The sequence below is a fragment of the Sus scrofa genome, chromosome 3, assembly GCF_000003025.6.
Source record: "Sus scrofa isolate TJ Tabasco breed Duroc chromosome 3, Sscrofa11.1, whole genome shotgun sequence".
NCBI lineage: Eukaryota > Metazoa > Chordata > Mammalia > Artiodactyla > Suidae > Sus > Sus scrofa.
This window is the reverse complement of record NC_010445.4, coordinates 7536471-7557445: the sequence shown is the minus strand read 5'-3', so window position 1 is coordinate 7557445 and position 20975 is coordinate 7536471. Positions and strand designations below refer to the sequence as shown.

The window sequence follows — 20975 nt, the reverse complement described above, 5'->3', positions numbered from 1 at the left end:
AATAACACATGTAGTTGAGGCTGTGACGAGCCAGAACACTCCCTACTCTGCTGGGGGGAATGTAAAATGGTAGATGTTGCAGCTACTTTGGAAAATAGTCTGATATCTCTTCAAAAAGATTCAATGTAGGGGTTCTCTTGTGGTGCAGTGGGATCTGGCATTGTCACTTTAGTGGCTTGGGTTTGATCCCTGGCCTGGAAACTTCGACATGCTGCAGGTGAGGCCAGGAAAAAAAACAAAAAAGTAAATGTAGAATTGCTGTATGACCCAGCATTTCCATTATAGGTATATACCTAAGAGAAGTGAAAATATTTGTCTGCTTAAATAAAACTTTTGCATAAATGTTCCAAGCAGCATTATTCCTAACAGCCAAAATATGGAAACCAAATGTGTAGCAGCTTATAAATAAACAATGTGAAGTTCCCCTTCTGGTTCATTGGGTTAAGAACCCAACTAGTATCCATGAGGATGAGGGTTTGATCCCTGGCCTCACTCAGTGAGTTAAAAGATCTGTCATTGCCATGAGCTGTGGTATAGGTTGCATTGCAGCTTGGATCTGATGTTCCCATGTCTGAGGTGTAGGCTGGCAGCTGCAGCTCTGATTCGACCCCTAGCCTGGGAACCTCCTATATGCTGTGAGTGTGGCCCTAAAAAAAAGAAGAAAAAATAAACAGAATGTGATGTGTCTGTACAGTGGAATATCATTCAGGAGTAAAAAGGAATGGTTTACTTGCTACAATATGAATAAACTGTGAAAACATTGTGCTAAAACACTGCATATTATAATGTCTGTACTAGGCAAATTGGTAGAGAAAGAAAGTAGGCCAGTGTTTACCTAGGGCTGGTAGGAGGTACATTACTAGAAGATACAGGGTTTCTTTTTAGGGTGGTAAAAATGCTCTAAAATTGATTACAGTGGTGGTTATATGTCCTGTTGAACATAAAAAACATTGAATTGTACATTTTAAATGGTTGAATTGTGTGTGAATTATATCTCAACAAAACCTGTTTTTTTGTTTTTTGTTTGTTTGTTTGTTTTTGTCTTTTCCAGGGCCTCACCTGCAGCCTATGGAGATTCCCAGGCTAGGGGTCTAATTGGAGCTGCAGCTGCTGGCCTACACCACAGCCACAGCAACGCCAGATCCTTAACCCACAGACTGAGGCCAGGGATCGAACCCACAACCTCGTGGTTCTTAGTGGGATTCATTTCCGAGGCACCACAATGGGAACTCCAAAACCTGTTTTAAAAACACTGTAGGAGTTCCCGTCGTGGCACAGTGATTAATGAATCCGACTAGGAACCATGAGGTTGCGGGTTCGGTCCCTGCCCTTGCTCAGTGGGTTAATGATCCGGCATTGCCGTGAGCTGTGGTGTAGGTTGCAGATGGGGCTCAGATCCTGCGTTGCTGTGGCTCTGGCATAGGCTGGCAGCTACAGCTCCGATTCGACCCCTAGCCTGGGAACCTCCATATGCTGCGGGAGTGGCCCAAAGAAATAGCAAAAAAAAAGGAGTTCCCGTCGTGGCGCAGTGGTTAACGAATCTGACTAGGAACCATGAGGTTGCAGGTTCGGTCCCTGCCCTTGATCAGTGGGTTAACGATCCGGCGTTGCCGTGAGCTGTGGTGTAGGTTGCAGACGCGGCTCGGATCCGTTGCTGTGGCTCTGGCGTAGGCTGGTGGCTACAGCTCCGATTCAACCCCTAGCCTGGGAACCTCCATATGCCGCGGGAGCGGCCCAAGAAATAGCAACAACAACAACAACAAAAGACAAAGAAATAAAAATTAAAAAAAAATAGAAATAGCAAAAAAAGACAAAAAAATAAAATAAAATAAAATAAAATAAAAACACTGTAAAAGTGTGCAGATAACAAACTTTTCTTTAATGGAGGTGATTAGATTATACTGAGCATTGTGTACAGAAGCAGTGTAGTTTCTGTGTTGCTGGGTAGTGTCTTCTATTTAAATTATTGAAACTAAAGACTGTTGGTATTTTGCTTGCATAATTATAAAACATTCTCTGTTGCAATATCATCTTTTTATATTTTAGGAATGTTATGTTCATAACTTATTAAGGATTAGTGTGTATTTTCCGACCTTGAGGCATGAAATTCTGGAGCTTGTTATTGAGAAGCTACTCAAGTTGGATGTAAGTGCTGGGTCATTTGTTTTTCGCTTTGATTTTCACTTATTAATTCTGTCATAGTATTTGTTATAGCCTTAGTATTTGAAACAATTGTAGCAAGAGTGAAAAAGAATCTACAGTTTGACACATTTCTTGAACCCCATCGGTGACTATGGTTTGTAGAAGGTCCCACTTCTCATGGTGGGGAGCAGGGATTCATCAGCTAGACCCATACGTGGAAATTACGGGTATGGTTAATGCGAGGTGCACACGGGCATTGGGAGCTAGCAAACCCACTGTAGTCAGAAAGAGTCAGGACGTCATGCCTGAGGAAGTGAGTTAGGGATTCTTTTTACCTGTTTTTTTTGGCTTTTGGCTTTTTAGGGCCACACCTGCAGCATGTGGAGGTTCCCAGGCTAGGGGTCTAATTGGAACTGTTGCTGCCGGCCTGCACCACAGCTCACAGCAACGCCAGATCCTTAACCTACTGAGCGAGGCCAAGGATCGAACCCTCTACCTCATGGTTCCTAGTCGGATTCATTTCCGCTGTACCACGACGTGAACTCCTCTTTTGCCTTTTTTTAAGAGGCCTGCAGTAAGGTACAGTGGGAAAAGTGGATTCTGAAGGGCGAGGGGGAAAAAAAAGTGGGTTCTGAGGGAAAGTGGATTCTGGTGACACGTGGAAGGCCGGCACACTGGCCCTTGAGACTGCATTGGAACTGGAGACATGGGGGGTGAGGCCGCATTTGACTTTCATTTAATCATCTTCTGCTCAGTTGATTGATGATATGCTTCTTAGACAATGTGCATGTGTCTCGTGCTTACTAAGAGTTGCAATAGACATGGTTTGTTGAAGCTATGTGACTTAGGCCACCAAGCACAGTAGATAGTGATTTTATGTAAGTATGTAATACAAGAGGCTTCATTGTTAATCGTTAATGTATTGTTAATTCCTTCATGACCCAGACTGATGTAAAGGTTTGCACACCATCACTGTGTACTGAGTGACAGTGCTGACGAGGGTGCTAACCTGGCCACACCCGAGGCATGTGGAGGTTCCCAGGCTAGGGGTCCAAATCGGAGCTGAAGCCGCCAGCCTACACCACAGCCACAGCAATGCAGAAACCAAGCCGTGTCTTCGACCTACACCACAGCTCACGGCAATGCCAGATCCTTAACCCATGGAGCAAGACCAGGGATTGAACCTGCAACCTCATGGCTCATAGTTGGATTGGTTTCTGCCGTGCCACGACGGGACCTCCCTGGACAGTTTTAAAGCATGTATATCAGATGAGTGTCCCATGTGGGAATAATGTAGTTGTAGTTTAAATGTTTTTATTCTTTTTCTTTCTCCTCTGTTACACTGTAGGTGAATGCATCTCGGCAGGATATTGAAGATGCCGAGGAAACAGCACCTCAGTCTGGTAGTGGAACAGACGCCGCAGAAGGGCTGTTTCACATGGTTAGTGTTTATTAACAAAGTCAGACACACTTCACAGTCCCCGAGGGCTGGGGAGACAGCTGATGGCTTCTCAGTCTTTTCCGAGGCATAGCATTAAAACAGTACTGGAGCAAACTTGAAGATGATTTCTAGAATGAGGCGTTTTCTGCTCGGTCGCTTACTGACTGGTAGGCTTGGCTGGTTGCCAAGGCTTTGAATTTGGGTTTCACTTTTATTCTTAAGTTTGTCTTTTCTGATTGTTGTTGTAAACCACATATTGTTTGTGAGAGAGTGATGCCTAGAGAAGCATAGCAGCTTCGTTTCCGTGTGTTACCAGTCGTACGTAGTGCTTCTCTCTGGGGTGATGTTTTACGTGGGCTTTATCGGGAACAGCGGATTTGGGTGCCCTCGGGACAAAGGGTGTGAGCAACAGGAAGGGGCCAGGGAAGGAGCTAAGCCGGAGTTGCGTCTCAGTTGGAAAGCCACTGCTGGTCGGCTTCTTAACCTCCTGAGCCAGCACAGGAGTTTTTAAAGGAAACTGTTACCTCAGACTTTTCTCACTACTTTTACTGATTTTTTAAATTTCAACTTTTACTTTACCTTCAAAGGATGAAGATGAAGAAACTGAACACGAAACAAAGGCTGATCCCGAAAGGCCCACTCAGATGGTCCATCCCGTAGCTGAACGCCTGGACATCCTGCTGTCTTTGCTCTTGTCCTATGTCAAGGATGTCTGCTATGTAGATGGTAAGCCTCTGATAGTCACCATAGCTGCTGCTTTGTTGAAACCTCCAGTGCCCCAGGCCATGTACTGGGTAGTTTTCATACATTAGCACTGATAGAAGTCTTAGAACCGAAGCCACTATTTTGTGGTGCAGTGGAAATGAACCTGACAGTATCCATGTGAACGAGGGTTCGATCCTTTACCTTGCTCAGTGGGTTAAAGGGTCTGGCGTTGCTGTGAGCTGTGGTGTAGGTCTCAGACGAGGCTCAGATCCCATGTTGCTGTGGCTGTGGCATAGGCTGGCAGCTGTAGCTCCGATTCGACCCCTGGCCTGGGAACTTCCCGTATGCTGTGAGTGCAGCCCTAAAAAACAAACAAAAAAAGGACTTCTTGTCATGGCTCAGCGGTTAACGACCCCGACTAAGATCCATGAGGATGCAGGTTTGATCCCTGGCCTCACTCAGCTCACAGGATTGCCATGAGCTGTGGTGTAGGTTGCAGATGCGGCTTGAATCTGGCATTGTGGTGGCTGTGGTGTCAGCCGGCAGCTGCAGCTCTGATTCGACCCCTAGCCTGGAAACCTCCATATGCCATGGGTGCGGCCCTAAAAAGCAAAAAATAAAAAGCCAAGAAAAAAAAGATCACTATTTTGCATATGAGGAAAAGAAAGTTTAGAAACATTGTAACTTGCCAATGTGACACAGCTTGAAAATGGTGGGACTGGGATTCGGGCTCAGTTATACTTCTCTTCAAAGCCCTTGATCATCTTTCCACTGACTTCTGTATTGAAAGATTATGTATGAAGTTTGGTCGGTTTTAGGTGGAATTCAAATCATACTCAAGTTCAAGACATGTGAGAATGGTGTAATAGATTGGGCACATGGTGCATGGTGTTACATTTGATTTTAGAGAATCTTGGTAGCTGGTTGTGCCAGGGTGTTGGTACTGTAGTGAACAAATTGATATGCTTCTTGCCCTTGAGGGATTTTTCAGTCTAGAGGTTTTGCCATGAAAAAACAGAAATTTTCTGTTCACGTTGCTAACTAGGGTTCAAGAATGAAACTCAGCCATTCCGAGTACTAGGACTTGAATCTGAGTTAACTGTGTCACCATTTAAACTTTTTTACTGTTATAAAAATGATACATGTTGATTAGAGAAAATTTGGAGAATACAGGAAAGGATTTCAAAAGACACTTGAGTTCCTGTTGTGGCTCAATGGGTTAAGAATACAACAAGTATCCATGAGGATGCAGGTTTGGTCCCTGGCTTTGCTCAGTGGGTTAAAGGATGTGGCATTGCTGTGAGCCGTGGTGTAGGTTGCAGAAGCATCTATGGTGTAAGCTGGCAGCTGCAGTGCCCAATTTGACCCCTAGCCTAGGAACCTCCCTGTGGTGCAGGTACAGCCCTATAAAGGAAAAGAAAGGGGAAAAAAAAAAAAGACTATGACCACATTCCTACTATTCAGAGAACTATTATTAGCATTTTTTTTTTTTTTTTTTTTTTTTTTTTGGTCTTTTTGCCATTTCTTGGGCCGCTCCCGCGGCATATGGAGGTTCCCAGGCTAGGGGTCGAATCGGAGCTGTAGCCACCGGCCTATGCCAGAGCCACAGCAACGCGGGATCCGAGCCGCGTCTGTGACCTACACCATAGCTCACGGCAACGCCGGATCATTAACCCACTGAGCAAGGGCAGGGACCGAACCCGCAACCTCATGGTTCCTAGTCGGATTCGTTAACCACTGCGCCACAACGGGAACTCCCTATTATTAGCATTTTTATGTTTTACTTTCCTGTTTGCATGGCTATATGAGTGTTTTTCTCAGTGATCCGGCAGAATCACACTGTAAGTGGTTTATTATCTGCCCTTTTCACCTATTGTGAACATTTTTCTCATCCCATTCATTGTTATTCTAAAATAGTTATTGCTAATCATATAGATTTAACTGGTCTCTCCTTTTTTTTCCTCCCCCTGCTATTTATGTATTTATTTATTTTTGCTTTTTAGGGCTGCACCAGTGGCATATGGAGGTTCCCAGGCCAGGGGTTGAACTGGAGCTACAGCTGCTGGCCTACACCACAGCCACAGCAATGTGGGATCTGAGCCGCCTCTGCAACCTACACCACGGCTTATGGCAACACCGGATCCCTAACCCACTGAACGAGGCCAGGGATGGAACCTGCATCCTCATGGATCCTAGTCAGGTTCATTAACCACTAATCCACAAAGGGAATGCCCAATGATGTTTTAAAACCACCCCCATGCTTTTTTTTTTGGCCATTATAAATAACAGTGTAACGAACGTTCTTATGCATATATCTTCGATTATTTCTGTGTGGTGAATTCCCAGCAGTTGAGTCGCTGGATCAAAGGGCTTCTTCTAAGTTGCGCTTTGACAGTTTATGGCATCACAGGAGTGTGTGTGTGAGATGAGTGCCTCTTTCTTGCCACTGCTGGGTTGTTATACGTGAAAAGGAAAACCTGTGCAAGATGAAGATGGCTTTTTTTTCCCCTATAGGTCAATGGATGATGTGTTGTTGTTTTTTTTAAATAAAATTTTATTGGAGTATAGTTGACTTAGAAAGTTGTGTTAGTTTCAGGTATACAGCAGTGTAAATCAGTTATACAGGTATCCGTTGAGGATGTGTTTCTTTTTCTATTTTTTTGGTCTTTTTTTTTGTTTGTTTTTTTTTTAAGGGCCACACTTGCAGCATGTGGAGGTTCCCAGTCTAGGGGTCAGATCGCAGCTGTAGCTGTCAGCCTATCCCACGGCTACAGCAATGCTAGATCAGAGCCCATTTGTTTGCAACTTATATCACAGGTCTCAGTGAGGCCGGATCCTTAACCCACTGAGCAAGGTCAGGGACTGAACCTGTGTCCTCATGGATACTAGTCTAGTTCATTAACCACTGAGCCATGACAGACCTCCATGACGTGTTTCTTAGTAGTTTTATTTTCTTTTTAAAAATTGATAAGTGAAACTGGTAGCTTGAAAATTATATCTTTATAGAACTGAAATGCCAAATTTTCTTTGTAGGTAAGATTGATAACAACAAGACAAAGGATTTATATCGAGATCTCATAACCATCTTTGACAAACTCCTGTTGCCCACACATGCCTCCTGCCACGTGCAGTTTTTTATGTTTTACCTCTGTAGCTTTAAATTGGTGAGTATGTCGTTAACATAATTGTAGCTTATTTTAGTCTCACCCACAATTTTCCATTTAAAAATGAGGGATGAGGGGATGGTATGGAAAGGGAGACCGAGGTGAGTATTTCGTTGTCTTCAGCTCATTTTACTTAGTGCCTCTAATAATAGCCAGCCCTTTTGGGGAGTTCCCATTGCGGCTCAGTAGAACCCGGCTAGTATCCATGAGGATGTGGGTTTGATCCCTGGCCGCACTCAGTGGGTTAAGGATCTGCATTGCTGTGAGCTGTGGTGTAGGCCAGCAGCCATTGTAAGCCCCAATTCAACTCCTAGCCCCAGAACTTCCATATGCCATACTTCTGGCCATTAAAAAAAAAAAATAAATAAATAAATAAAAAATAGGAAGCCCTTTTCAATATAAGGAAGAAGCAGAGGGCTTCATCTGAGTGCAGTTCATCTGAGTGCTCGGAAAGTGTCATCCCGTGTTTGGTCCGCTAGGCGGTGCTCTTCCTTTCAATTCAAGCCTTAATTAAAATCTCATATTGGATATTTAACTGTTTTATTTTCTTTCAGTTGCTCTTAAGTAGCCCAAACTAAATTTTTTTTAATCTAGAATTTTAAAACTTTAGGCATTGGTTTTCTATTTTGAGAACAAAGCAAAACCAAAAAAATAGAGGCCTCTTTTTGCAACTCTTTCGTAGCTTCCTCGAATAGTCTGGAAGGGTGTTGGTCCTGGGCAGGAAGGTTCACCTCACTCTGCCTCAAAGCGTGTGTTAGCAGCTTCTGAAAAGAGCTATTTGGGAAAAGATGGAGGTTGCATCCTTTGTTTTAAAAAAAAACTTAATTGGTCTGTTTTTTCCCCTATGATTTGCATAATGAGTCAAAAACCAACTGTAATTTAATCCCTATTTCTGTTTCTGGTTAAGTTGAACGTGTGCAGTCTGAGAGGCACTGCAGAAGGGTTCCCATGGGTGCAGATTATCGCTGGTTTCGAGTGCCGGCTAAATCTCAGAATCACTTGTAGAGCTTTAGAAATAGCCCGGTCACAAATCCAAGGGTTCCAAAGCCCTGAATCTATAGGGTTAGTTTTCATGTTCAGCTAGTTTTTAGATCCATTGAATTATTTAATGCTGGGGAACACCTTTTGTTGTTAATGTATATTATCTCAAGACATTTTAAAAATAACCACAATAACCGTATTCATGGAGTTCCCATCGTGGCTCAGTGGTTAACGAATCCAACTAGGAACCATGAGGTTGCGGGTTTGATCCCTGGCCTTGCTCAGTGGGTTAAGGATCCAGAGTTGCTGTGAGCTGTGGTGTAGGCCTGTGGCTACAGCTCCGATTGGACCCCTGGCCTGGGAACCTCCATATGCCGAGGGTGCAGCCCTAGAAAAGGCAAAAAGACTGAAAAAAAAAAGTATTCATTATCTGTTTAGTAGTATAACTGAGATACCAGAACTTTCTCGTATAAGTGAGTTAAAAATCTTAGGATTCTGATAGCCAGAATATCTTAAGAATTTAAAAAAAGATGAGGAGTCCCCATCATGGCACAGCAGAAATGAATCTGACTAGGAACCGTGAGGTTGCGGGTTCGATCCCTGGCCTCGATCAGTTGGTTGGGGATCCCGAGTTGCCGTGAGCTGTGGTGTAGGTCACAGACTCGGCTTGGATCTGGCATTGCTGTGGCTGTGGCGTAAGCCTTCGGCTACAGCTCTGATTAGACCCCTAGCCTGGGAACCTCCTTATGCCGAGGGTGCAGCCCTAAAAAGACCAAAAAATAAACAAATAAAAAAATTAAAAAAGAAGATGAGACCTGGGAGTTCCCATTGTGGCTCAGCAGTTAACAAACCTGACTAGCATCCATGAGAACTCCAGTTTGACCCCTGACCTCTGCTCAGCGGGTTAAGGATATGGCGTTGCCATGAGCTGTGGTGTAGGTCACAGATGTGGCTTGGATCTGGTGTTGTGTGGCTGTGGCATGGGCTGGCAGCTGTAGCTCTGATTAGACCCCTAGCCTGGGAACCTCCATATGCCATGAGTATGGCCCTAAAAAGACAAAGACAAAAAAAAAAAAAAGGATGAGACCAACAGCTTTTCTTTTTATAGGGATTCGCAGAAGCATTTTTGGAACATCTCTGGAAAAAATTACAGGATCCAAATAATCCTGCTATCATCAGGCAAGCTGCTGCAAATTATATTGGAAGCTTTTTGGCAAGAGCTAAATTTATTCCTCTTATGTAAGTAACCTAAATTTCCAAGTGCTTTTTCATTATCACGCTTTCAAAAGATTATAGTATTGTCTCGAGTCAGAGAAATATATGCCTTATTTTTTTGGTCTGTCTTTAAAGTGAAAAAAATCTGTTCTCCCACTCTATGCAAGATGTTTATGTTTCCAAGAGGCAGTTTCAGAATAAAATATCTCCTTTTTAAAATGTAAAACCTCATATGCAAAGCTCTTGTCATCTGTTCTGCATGGTTGCACTTGAACATGAAGATCCGTTTCTCTCGTGGATGGCGTAGTGTTGTATACTGTTTTGATTCTTTTTATAGGTTTGTCATTTTTCATTTGCATTCCGAATCAGTTGTATCTGTTAAAGCTGAAGAAAAAAATCCTTTTAAAGGTAATAGTAAGATCTGTCCAGGAGGCCCACTCTAGGCCTGTTTCTCCCAGTGATCCATGAAGATCTCGTCTGGCCAGGATGCTGTTACAAAACCTTCCCCGAAAACTAAAAGCTCCCTGGCCGTTCTCTCTTACCTCGCTGACCAGATTTCGTCATCAGAATCCTGGAGGGAGTGATGAGGTCAACCAGACCATCTTTCTCTTACAAGATATGGGTCAGCGTGCCCTGTTCTTTGGCCACATCCCCGAAGAGGGCTGGGAGGCCATCGGAAAAGTCCTTCCGGGCTGAGGAGGAGAAAATGTTTTCCATTCCTGGGGACTTCAGGCATGCTTAGGGGGCTGCCTGTTGTTCTTGGAAGGTCCAGATGCCTGACCTTGTAACTGGAAGACCTTTTCACCTGCCCGTGATTTTCTTTCCTTTGGTGGTTTCTCCTCCGTGGCCTTGAGGAAGAGATAAGCCAACGGATAGACTTTCCTTAGTTTGTAGCGAGAGGCAATTGTGTGTTCGTATGTCGCTCTGGTTTTTTAAGAAGCCGGCGAAATTGACTTGGATTTCTCTTTTCTCTAGTACTGTAAAATCATGCCTAGATCTTTTGGTTAACTGGCTGCACGTATACCTTAATAACCAGGATTCGGGAGCCAAGGCATTCTGCGATGTCGCTCTCCACGGGCCGTTCTATTCAGCCTGCCAAGCTGTGTTCTACACTTTTGTTTTTAGACACAGGCAGCTTTTAAGTGGAAACCTGAAGGAAGGTCAGTGACCTGGGGCTGGTGGATGTGAACTAGACTTTGCTGTGTCCGGTTACCCTTCAGAATGACGAAAACTATGGAGTCAGAAAACCGCACGTGCATGCAAACTTTTACAGATAATTTCAAGCAGCGATAAGCCTATAAGGCTCCTAAAAATCCCTTAGGCCTTCTCTTTAAGAGTTGGTGGGGGGAGTTCCTGTCATGGCTCAGTGGAAATGAAACTGACTAGCATCCACGAGGACGCAGGATCGATCCCTGGCTTGCTCAGTGGGTTAAGGATCCGGTGTCGTTGTGAGCTGCTCGGATCCTGTGTTGCTGTAGCTGTGGTGTAGGCCGGCAGCTGTAACTGCGATTTGACCCCTAGCCTGGGAACCTCCATATGCCATGGGTGCAGCCCTCAAAGGACAAAAAAAGGTGGGGGCGGGGTTGGTGGATTTGATACTGGGGACCTCTGCTTTGGAGGGTGGCATCTAGGGTCACTGTAAAATGTGAAGTGAGGCTGAGCTCTTGTACCCCACTGGTGCCAGGCCTCATGTCCTGAATGCTTATAAAGAGATCCAGGGCTTAAAAATCATCATATGAACTCTAGTAGGACAAGGTTTTATTACAGAGTAAGTAAATCTTTGCTTTTCTTTGTGTAAATGAATGGTAAGAGTCTTAAAGAGGATCTGACCTACTCCATATGAGCCATTACATTATCACGTTTTTAGTCATTTTTATCAAAATACACATCAGAGAGTCTTCTAAAGGAGTTCTCTTGTGGTGCAGGGGTTAAGGATCCAGTGTTGTCACTGTGGCTAATTGGATCACTGCTGTGGCCCGGGTTCTGTCCCTGGCCCAGGAACTGCCACATGCCATAGGCATGGCCGAAAAATTTAAAAAAAAAAAAGCAAAATAAGGAGCCTCCTAAGAAAATACACTTAGGCATAGGTTGGTTTGCTTCTCTTAGAATAAGTGTGATGTCTTTCTTTTTAACACAGGAGAGAATTATATTTGCTAGTTCCAAGGCATTCTCTGTCTCATTTTTCCTTCTACCTCCACAGTTCTGTTAAAAAACAAAATGAAACAAAAAACCTGAAATACGGACAACGAATGCACATTTGAAAAGCATGCTCAACTTCACTAGTAACTTAAAACATGCAAGTCTTGGTGTTTGTTTTGTTGTCAGATGAGTGCGTGTATAAATATATATAGTCACCTTTTTTTTTTTTTTTTTTTGGCCGTGCCTGCAGCATGTGGAAGTTCCTGGGCCAGGGATTGAACCTGCACCACTGCAGTAACAGCCACAGCAGTGACGATGCTGGATCCTTAACCCACTGAGCCACAAGGGAACTCTTCCCTTAACTTCTTAAAAACTTCCCTGCTGGTTGATTTCAATCAGAGCGGTCTTTTTTTTTTTTTCTTTGTACACTCAGCATCTGCTGAGCTTGTAATATATGTCTGAATTCCAAATTGTCACATAAGCTTGTAGCACATTAGGAATGTGTGTTTACTTCCTGGATCTTTAAAAGAATAAACTGTTTTCTTTACAAAAGTTGGCTTGGTCATAAATTCACATGGTTAAGCGTAGTGATATTCTTTGGGGTCTGCATTGTGTGACTTTCTACATGGACCTTTAAAGCATTTGTTTTCTTTTTCTTTTTTTGGCCACACCTGTGGTGCGTGGAAGTTCCGGTGCCAGAAGTTCGACCCAAGCCAGTGCGGTGAAGATGCCTGATCCTTAATCTGCTGTGCCACAGGAAAACTCCTAGAGCATTTGTTTTAAAATTGTTTTTTTAATATATGAAATAATCTGTGCTGCTTGTCTGTTATGTTTGTACTTTAAAAAAAGAAAAACTTTTTGTTTTTTACTCCTAGGTTTGAGGTACCTTCAAAGTCTAAATTTTGAACGGATAGTGATGAGTCAGCTAAATCCTCTGAAGATTTGCCTGCCCTCAGTCGTTAACTTTTTTGCTGCAATCACAAGGTATTTATGTTTTATTGGTGGAGGTTATTTAAAAGTAAATTTATGTTGATAACAATGAAACATTTAAAACCCATTGCAACTGTTGTTTTTATACTTTGGTTTCATTGAAAACTGCCACTACTTTTCTTCTGAAGAGGGATAATTCAGCAGAAGCTTAGGCACTTTGAAATAAGTAAGGCAGCTAGCAAGCTGAGCGGTACAAACTAGAGGTGTTTATTAGAGTGACTCCCCTAAGAGTAATAAAAATAGATTGGACCTGAGATAACCATCCAGTAATAGGAAGTTGGTTTAGTGAGGCCTGTGGCTACAGCTAACACATGCCTTTGACTCTGTTCCTGGCCCAGTTCTGATAAGCACTTGACATAGAACCCACTCAATCCTCACACAGTCCAATGACTGCATTATTAACCCCTGTTTATAAAAGGCGAGATGGGGCCAAGAGAAATTAAACGACCTGTGTGAGGTCGTGGCTGAACTGTGGCAGAGCTAGGGTCTGTGTGCCGGCAGTCCAGCTCCTTCGTAAGGAGTCACTGAATTATTCTGCTTCACGTACAAAGCGAATTGGAGACGGTGGGCATCTAATCAGGATATCGAGGGCAGGATCATGGCTTAATTTTTTTTTTTTTTTTTTTTTTTTTTTGGTCTTTTTGCCTTTTTTAGGGCTGCTCCCGGGGCATATAGGGGTTCCCAAGCTAGGGGTCACATCGGAGCTGTAGCTGCCGGCCTATGCCAGAGCCACAGCAACGCGGGATCTGAGCCGAGTCTGCAGCCTATACCACGGCTCACAGCAACGCCGGATCCTTAACCCACTGAGCAAGGGCAGGGATTGAACCGGCAACCTCATGGTTCTTAGTCGAGGTCATTAACCACTGAGCCATGATGGGAACTCCTGGATCATAGCTTAAAATCTTCAACAGATTGTGTTGTTAGAAGACAAGAATAATTTCTTCGTCCCTCAGTCCTCTTTGGACATCTTGATGCTACCATTTAGTGGCCTTATTTTTCTTCACTGGCCATCTAGTTCAAGGTTGTCTCTCTCCTGAGATCTCAAAAATGATCGTAAAGAATTAGGAAACCACAAGCAGTGAGTGGAAGCTTCCAGCACATTGTGGGAAGATGGGAAGCAGCTGGAAGGGTGGGTGGAGCGGCGAAGAGGCAGCTGCCCAGTAGGACGACCTTGGGGTGGGAGGAGGGGCTGCAGCTGAGGAGCAGACTCAACAGAGAGCCTCTGGATGGGGGTTGGTGCTGGTGACAGACGGGGAGTGAGATGCGATGCTGAGAGCAGGAGGCCAAGAGACAGGCGTGTTGCTCTGTGGCTACTGCTTTCCTTACTTCAAGGTCGTGAGAGCCCTACTGACTCATGTAGCTGTGTTTTGATGTTTGACTGCTGTGTAATGTCGTAATTAAAAAAAAAAAAATCGAGGAAGTTCCCGTCATGGCGCAGTGGAAACAAATCTGACTAGGAACCGCGGGGTTGTGGGTTTGATCCCTGGCCTCACTCAGTGGGTTAAGGATCTGGCGTTGCGGATGTGTGGTGTAGGTTACAGATGTGGCTTGGACCCCGTGTTGCCGTGGCTCTGGTGTAGGCCAGTGGCTATAGCTCCGATGAGACCCCTAGCCTGGGAACCTCCATATGCCGGGGGTGCGGCCCTAAAAAAGACAAAAAGGCAAAATAAATAAATAAATAAAAGAATTAAAAAAATCGATTGTTTGCTGGGATTTCAGTGGTGTTGGAAACGTGGTATGTGTGTCCTGGTGGGCAGGCACACACTCCCTGTCACCAGAAGTGCGGTGGCTAGGGTGTAGGAGGCGCCTCTCTTTGGTGTTACCAGATGCTGCCGGTTTACCCTCCACCAAGAGTCAAATGTGCCCCTTGCTAATAGAACAGGAATCAGTGTTGCCTAAAATTGTGGCAGTGACCTGGGAACCTGTAAGTCCCATGGGTGGAGGGGAGGGGACAGTTGGCAGAAGTGAGCTAACTCCTCATCTCAGAGAAGAGGCCCAGTGAGTGATTTTGAAATTGCTGAGTCATGTGGAGGTTCCCACCTGAGGGGTTGACAGCCTATGGTCTTGCTGGTTTTTGTTGCACGTTCTTCTCTTTAACTCTTTTCACTCACTGTGCCTTTTCCTTTCTTGCCCTCTTTCTTGAGCTCCTGACTCAGGAAGGCCCATGTCCCCCGTCCCAGTACTCACCTAAATTCCTTCAACAGCCAAGTCTCATCAGCCGCCCATATCTTCTCCGTGAATCCTGAATCCCCTTTTACCAGCCCGCTCATTCTTTTACGGAGTCCAGATAAAGAAGTAGAGATAGCTCCTTAATTTTGTAAACTAAAAGTATTGCCTTGATTGCAATTAGTGAGTTGTGCCTATTAATAATTTGAGCGCCTCTCACATTCTTAAAGTGATAGCTTTTCTTTCTCCTTAGCCAGCTCTTAAATCCTAGGCCCAGAGAACTGCACCCCTAAAAGCATTACTTTTTTTCTACTTTGTTATTTTTTCTTGCACTCGTTCCGTTCACACACGAAGATCTGTAGAGTCCGTGTAGCTGGCACACTCTGGCGGGCGAGCCCGTGTCCATGCAGAGGAATCCCAGCACCTCAGTGCCTCTGTCTCTGTTGGCTTTTGTTCCACAGCAAATACCAGCTCGTCTTCTGCTACACCCTCATTGAGAGGAACAACCGCCAGATGCTGCCTGTTATCAGAAACACTGCTGGGGGGGACTCGGTGCAAACCTGCACAAACCCCCTGGACACCTTCTTCCCCTTCGATCCTTGTGTGCTGAAGAGGTAGGTGCGTGTAGACAGTTGGCCTTGTCGGTGGTGAATTTAAATGTGATGTGTATGTGCTTGTCCCAGGGTTGGGATTTTGGATGTCTTTGTCACGCGTGGCCCTTCCTGACCATTGATTAGGGCCTTGTGGTCCCCTTGCGTGTATTCCAGGCCCAGCGTGGAGAAGCCTCTTAGAGGCTGCGGAGGGTCGTAGCACCCTAGGCCTTGCAGGTCTCTACCCTAGTAGGAGCCCAGATTGACACCGGGGTGGGGGGGTTGTTTTTTCTTTAAACCTGTTGGCTTAAAAATACAAGGGGTGGAGGGTACAGGTGCCTGGGGGAGGGTGCTGCCTTTTCCAGGCTCATGTATTTCTGCCACATGACTCATTCCGTCCTCTAGAGATCACATCCCACCCTGTTACACGGGATGAGCAAAAGCCAAGTGATTTATCTGGATGAGTAATTCTGGAAAACCCCTCAAGCCAGTCTTAGCTGGGCATGTATATAAGGAAGCAGGATTTGTGCTTATTGCTCTTTGTAACTAGCGACACAGTGATTTGGGATTGTCTGGTCCCCTAAGTCTTGGTTGACTGAAACCAGATTGGTCTTTTTTCCCCAAACTTATTTTTAGTAAATGATCATAGGAATCTAAAAATAGAAAATTCCAGAATCATCATTTCGCCTTCATTTGGATGTATTATCACTTACTGTTGATCTTTGCCAAATTGAGCAAGTGGTGCGGGCTCCCCTCCCATCTCACACCTGCCGCCAGTCCCCCTCCCCCGTCGCAGGCATCTGTGATCGAGACGGGCGCTCCTCCCATTGTGCTCTTGGGTTCCAGGGCTCAGGGCGTTTCGGCTTCGAATTGAACCAGAGCAAGTATGTGCTTCTCCTGTCACTTGAAAATGAAAAGAGGAGAAGCAGTAGGTGTAACACTCCATCTGTGAGTCGATGAACTCTTATAAAGCAGGAGCCAGTGGCAGGACCTCATGGGGTATTTTGGGGTACTCATTATCTGAGCGATAGTTTTTTCTTCGTCATTTTGAGGAGTGTGACTTTTGAGATACGACCTAAGTATGTTGTGATCTTCGATATAGTATTTAATTTGCTTTTGGAATGTGATCTTTTGACAGGTCAAAGAAGTTCATCGATCCTGTTTATCAGGTGTGGGAAGACCTGAGTGCAGAAGAGCTTCAGGAGTTGAAGAAACCCATTAAAAAGGTAACTTTGTGATTCAGCACCCTTTTGGGCGTCTCCCCTGTGGTTACAGATGGTAGTCACACAGTAAATAACAAGTTACCCTTGAGAAAGACTACATTTTTTATTCTGCCATTACAGAATTCCAAGCTTAGGTCGTGGTCTTAGAAGAGGTTGGTTGGTTTGTTTTTGGCCAGTGCGTGCCGGAGTTCCGGGGCCTGGGATTGCACCCCAGCCACAGCAGTGACAATGCCAGATCCTTAACTGCTAGGCCACCGGGGAATGCCAGTTATTTTTTAACGAATCATTTAAACCAGACACTTCACATGCTGACTTTGGAAAAGAATAATGAAAAATCAGCTGAGCAAATTTGTCTTTTTTTTTTTTTTTTTTTTTGTCTTTTTGCTATTTCTTGGGCCGCTCCCACGGCATATGGAGGTTCCCAGGCTAGGGGTTGAATCGGAGCTGTAGCCACCGGCCTACGCCAGAGCCACAGCAATGCGGGATCCGAGCCGCGTCTGCAACCTACACCACAGCTCACGGCAATGCCGGATCGTCAACCCACTGAGCAAGGGCAGGGACCGAACCCGCCACCTCATGGTTCCTAGTCGGATTCGTTAACCACTGCGCCACGACGGGAACTCTGCAAATTTCAGTCTTTACCACTTGATCATTAGCACCAATTTAACACTCGTATTTACTTAGGGTTGACATTTTCCCAGAAGTTAGCGTTGATTTCGTAGGTCTTCGTGAAGAGGTGGTGAAGATGCGGGTCTGTAGCACACCCTGCGGTGCACGCAACACGGAGCTGAGGCAGCCATTGCCAATGAAGAAAATTAATAAAACCTGTCACCATCCATTTCCTCCAAGCACATTCATTTCCACCTAAAGAGTCAGCTTTTGTGTGCCTGTCTTCTTTTTCAAATAATCACTGGAACGCTCTCTTTATTTATTTATTTTTTCCTTTATGTTTTGCATTTGACGGGCTGCAATCATTCATTTATTTACATTATGTCAGATTGAGCAAGAATGACATGTTACCTGCCCTCCGTGAACTTAAAAGCTGTTAAGAAAATCAGACTTTAAGCAGATACTTACAACATGTGATGAGCAGTTGTGTGGGTGATTCGCAATAGAGAAGTGCGCTCCAGAAATGAACCCGACTAGCATCCATGAGGACGCGGGTTTGATCCCTGGCCTAGCTTAGTGGGGGTGAGGATATGGCGCTGCCGTGAGCTGAGCTGTAGCTCGCAGATGCTGCTTGGATCTGCATGGCTGTGGTTGTGGCGTAGGCTGGCAGCTGCAGCTCCAGTTCACCTCCTAGCCTGGGAACCTCCCTGTGCCATGGGTGTGGCCCTAAAAAGACACACACAAAAAGAAGTGTGTATCAGAGGAAGCTTTTGAAATTCAGATTCTTGGAGTTCCCACTGTGGCACAGTGGGTTAATGATCTGGATTATTCCTGAGGTGTTGCCAGTTCAATCCACAGCCCAGCGCGGTGGGTTAAGGATGTAGCTTGGATTTGATCCCTGGCTGGGGAATTGCCGTATGCCACGCGTGCGGCCAAAAAATGAGGAGAAAAAAAAGCGTCTTGAAATTAAGATGCTTTTTTTCCCTGTACCTTTGTCTTTCCAGACAGTGCATTCCTGAGGAATGGAATTGTTGAAAACTTTTCAAATTGCCATTGGTGATGTGTTGATAACCTCTGTTTTTGGTGCAGGAGGAGGCGGAAGACGAAGAAGATGACTTTCTGAAAGGTGAAGCTGGGGTGACGCCGAGCTCCTTTGACGCGCATTTCCGAAGTCCTTCGAGTAGCGTGGGCTCCCCACCTGTCTTGTACCTGCCTGACCAGTCGCCCCTGATGGCAAAGATGTGTGATTGACACACACTGCTCCCATCATGCTCGGCGGCACCAGGCTTCGTATTTTTCACCATCGCTTTGAACTAGAGCAAGTGTGTGCCTCAGGCATCTTCCTTTCAAGTCCGACTAACTCCAGTGTCTGAACAGGTTTTTTTGTTTTTCTTTTCTGTTTTGCACCTCGATAGACAAAAGGAAGAGGCAGACCATCATGTGCACCGTTTTACAGTGGAGTTGGTGATAAATGTGGAAAGCGTGGCTTGTTTGTTGAAAGTATACATTTTTTGGTTACAGCTTTTTGACATCATTATCATGAAATTTCCAAAGTCGGCAACTGCCCATTTTTAACAGATTGCCTTTTTAACAAGGTTTTTGTCACAACCATAGTCCCAAGGCTTGGTTGATAAGATATCTTTTCATAGAAAAAAATCCTCTGGGACACTATTTCAAGCCTTCAGAATGAGTATAACTGGTTGGGTTACATTGCCCACCCTCTGCTGTAACTGTACTTGTGTGTTGGGGTCCAGCGGACACAGAGAAGAGAAGAGGAGAAGGTGGGGAGGTGGCCAGAGCTGGTCCTGATGCTGCAGGTTGCAGCTGGCACTGAAGGAGAGCTCCAGGGGCTGAGAAACCAATAAAGGCCTGGAGGGAAGAGAGAGAGAACTTAGGGAACCAGAACCAGAGAAAGCAGTGGTTTCAGAATGGATTTAAAAGAAGAAAGGAGTTCTGGGTAAATGTGATGCCCACCGACCAAAAGTGGAGCTGGACTTTTAGGAACACAGCTCCTAGAATTTTACCCCGAGGCTCCCAAGAGTCCTCTTAGAACTGGAACTACTTGTTTGGGGTGGAGCATTGTATTGGTCATTTGGAGAATCTATCCAAGTGGGGGGGAGAGAGAGAGAGAGAGAGAGAGAAAAATCTTAGGTCCTTTGGTGGAAGGGTTTTGCTAGCGACCACAGGGCAACATGACAGCTTCAGGCCCTGTCTACTGGCTGTTGGTACCCTGGATGCCAGCTCAGTGAAATCCTGTGGTGAGGCTCTGTTTGTATTTTTATAACTAAACATTGAGAGAGGAGTCTGAACAACCCTGCTTTGCAACAAATTTGTGCAAGCGCTGCTATAGTCATTTTGAAGCTCATGCATATTTTAGCTCCATCCCTTATTTGTATACTTTTTTGTTATTTGTGAAAATGGACATTTTTGAACATATTTATTTTTCTGCCACTTTTTCCTATTCTTTATTTAAAGACAAGCGATACTTTCTTGATCATAAATATTTTGTAATGAAATACTTTCTTTTTCCTAGCGCTTTGTAGGCTCTTGTATAGTTATATCGATGGCAATGTAGTTTGAATTTCAGTCTGTAAATAAGTTTTTGGCAAACAAATTTTTATTGTTTTAAAGAGTTTTGGATATTGGTAATTTTTGGGGGGTGACTTGGTGGAGAGCCTTAAGGTTCTCTGTTTTTTTTAACTGCTGACAAAAAGTGGGATTTTTGTATAGTGGATAAAATGAATTATTGAAAACGTGCCCATAGAAATTAATGGTAAGTGGGGTCTTTGTAGATTCAGAAGTAGTTTTAACGTAGAAGGATGTAAATACAAATAATTCTAATTTCAAAGGCATTTGAGGAAAAAAAATCCATTGTGACAATAAAACAATGATATGGTTAATCTAGAACTTTATAAAGGGAGTACCCCAATAAAGAGGCTTCTCACCCAAATAGTCTTTGGATTTCTGATTTTTTTTCTTTTTGGTTTTTCTTTTTTTTTTTCTGAGCTATATTAAATCACCATTTTGCAACAGAAAACTGCAACTGAGATTCTACTGCCCTGAGACTTTAAGAGGCAAAAATATTGCCAGTGCAAAAATAATTACATGTCAGTGATGAGAATGGTGTCCAGGTGCATCTGAAGCACCAATTACTTTCCTTGATCACACCAAACTGGTCCAAGAAAAACAAACATTTCCAAAAAGTTAAGTATTTTTTGGGGGGTGGGGGCGGGGTGTCTTGGTGTGCAGCAGCTTCATGTGGAAATGAGTGTTGGTTGCCAGACCAGGGATTGAACCTGGGCTGCAGCGGTGAAAGCACTGAGTCCTAACTACAAGACCACCAGGGAACTCCACCCCCCCCAAAGTTACATTCTTTTAAGGAACATCTATACAAAAGTTGGGAATTACATGAAAACAAGGGATTTTTCTATCCCATTTACTCAGAAGCAGGCTTTCAAGTAGGGTAGGAGTTCCAGGGTCTGTCATCCTGTCTGCCTGCTATGGGTGGCTCTTTAGTGAGAACTGGCCAATTTATACAAATGTGAAATGACAGATTGGTGTCAGATCGGCTTACTCTTTCTAGCTAGCTGTGTGATCTTGAGCCAGTTAC

General features: G+C 44.4%; 1 protein-coding gene across 2 annotated transcripts in view; it reads left to right on the top strand.

Annotated features, from left to right (window-relative positions):
- Positions 1 to 20315, top strand: part of RRN3 (RRN3 homolog, RNA polymerase I transcription factor) — a 34860-nt gene extending 14545 nt beyond the window's left edge. For both annotated transcript variants that reach the window (XM_021086179.1, XM_021086180.1), the window contains exons 9-18: positions 2047 to 2145; positions 3491 to 3583; positions 4171 to 4309; positions 7322 to 7452; positions 9542 to 9672; positions 10624 to 10808; positions 12663 to 12771; positions 15405 to 15557; positions 16672 to 16759; positions 18455 to 20315. In XM_021086179.1, the coding sequence (XP_020941838.1) occupies positions 2047 to 2145; positions 3491 to 3583; positions 4171 to 4309; positions 7322 to 7452; positions 9542 to 9672; positions 10624 to 10808; positions 12663 to 12771; positions 15405 to 15557; positions 16672 to 16759; positions 18455 to 18616 (1290 nt within the window). In that variant the 3' untranslated portion in view covers positions 18617 to 20315. The remainder of the gene's footprint in view (positions 1 to 2046; positions 2146 to 3490; positions 3584 to 4170; positions 4310 to 7321; positions 7453 to 9541; positions 9673 to 10623; positions 10809 to 12662; positions 12772 to 15404; positions 15558 to 16671; positions 16760 to 18454) is intronic.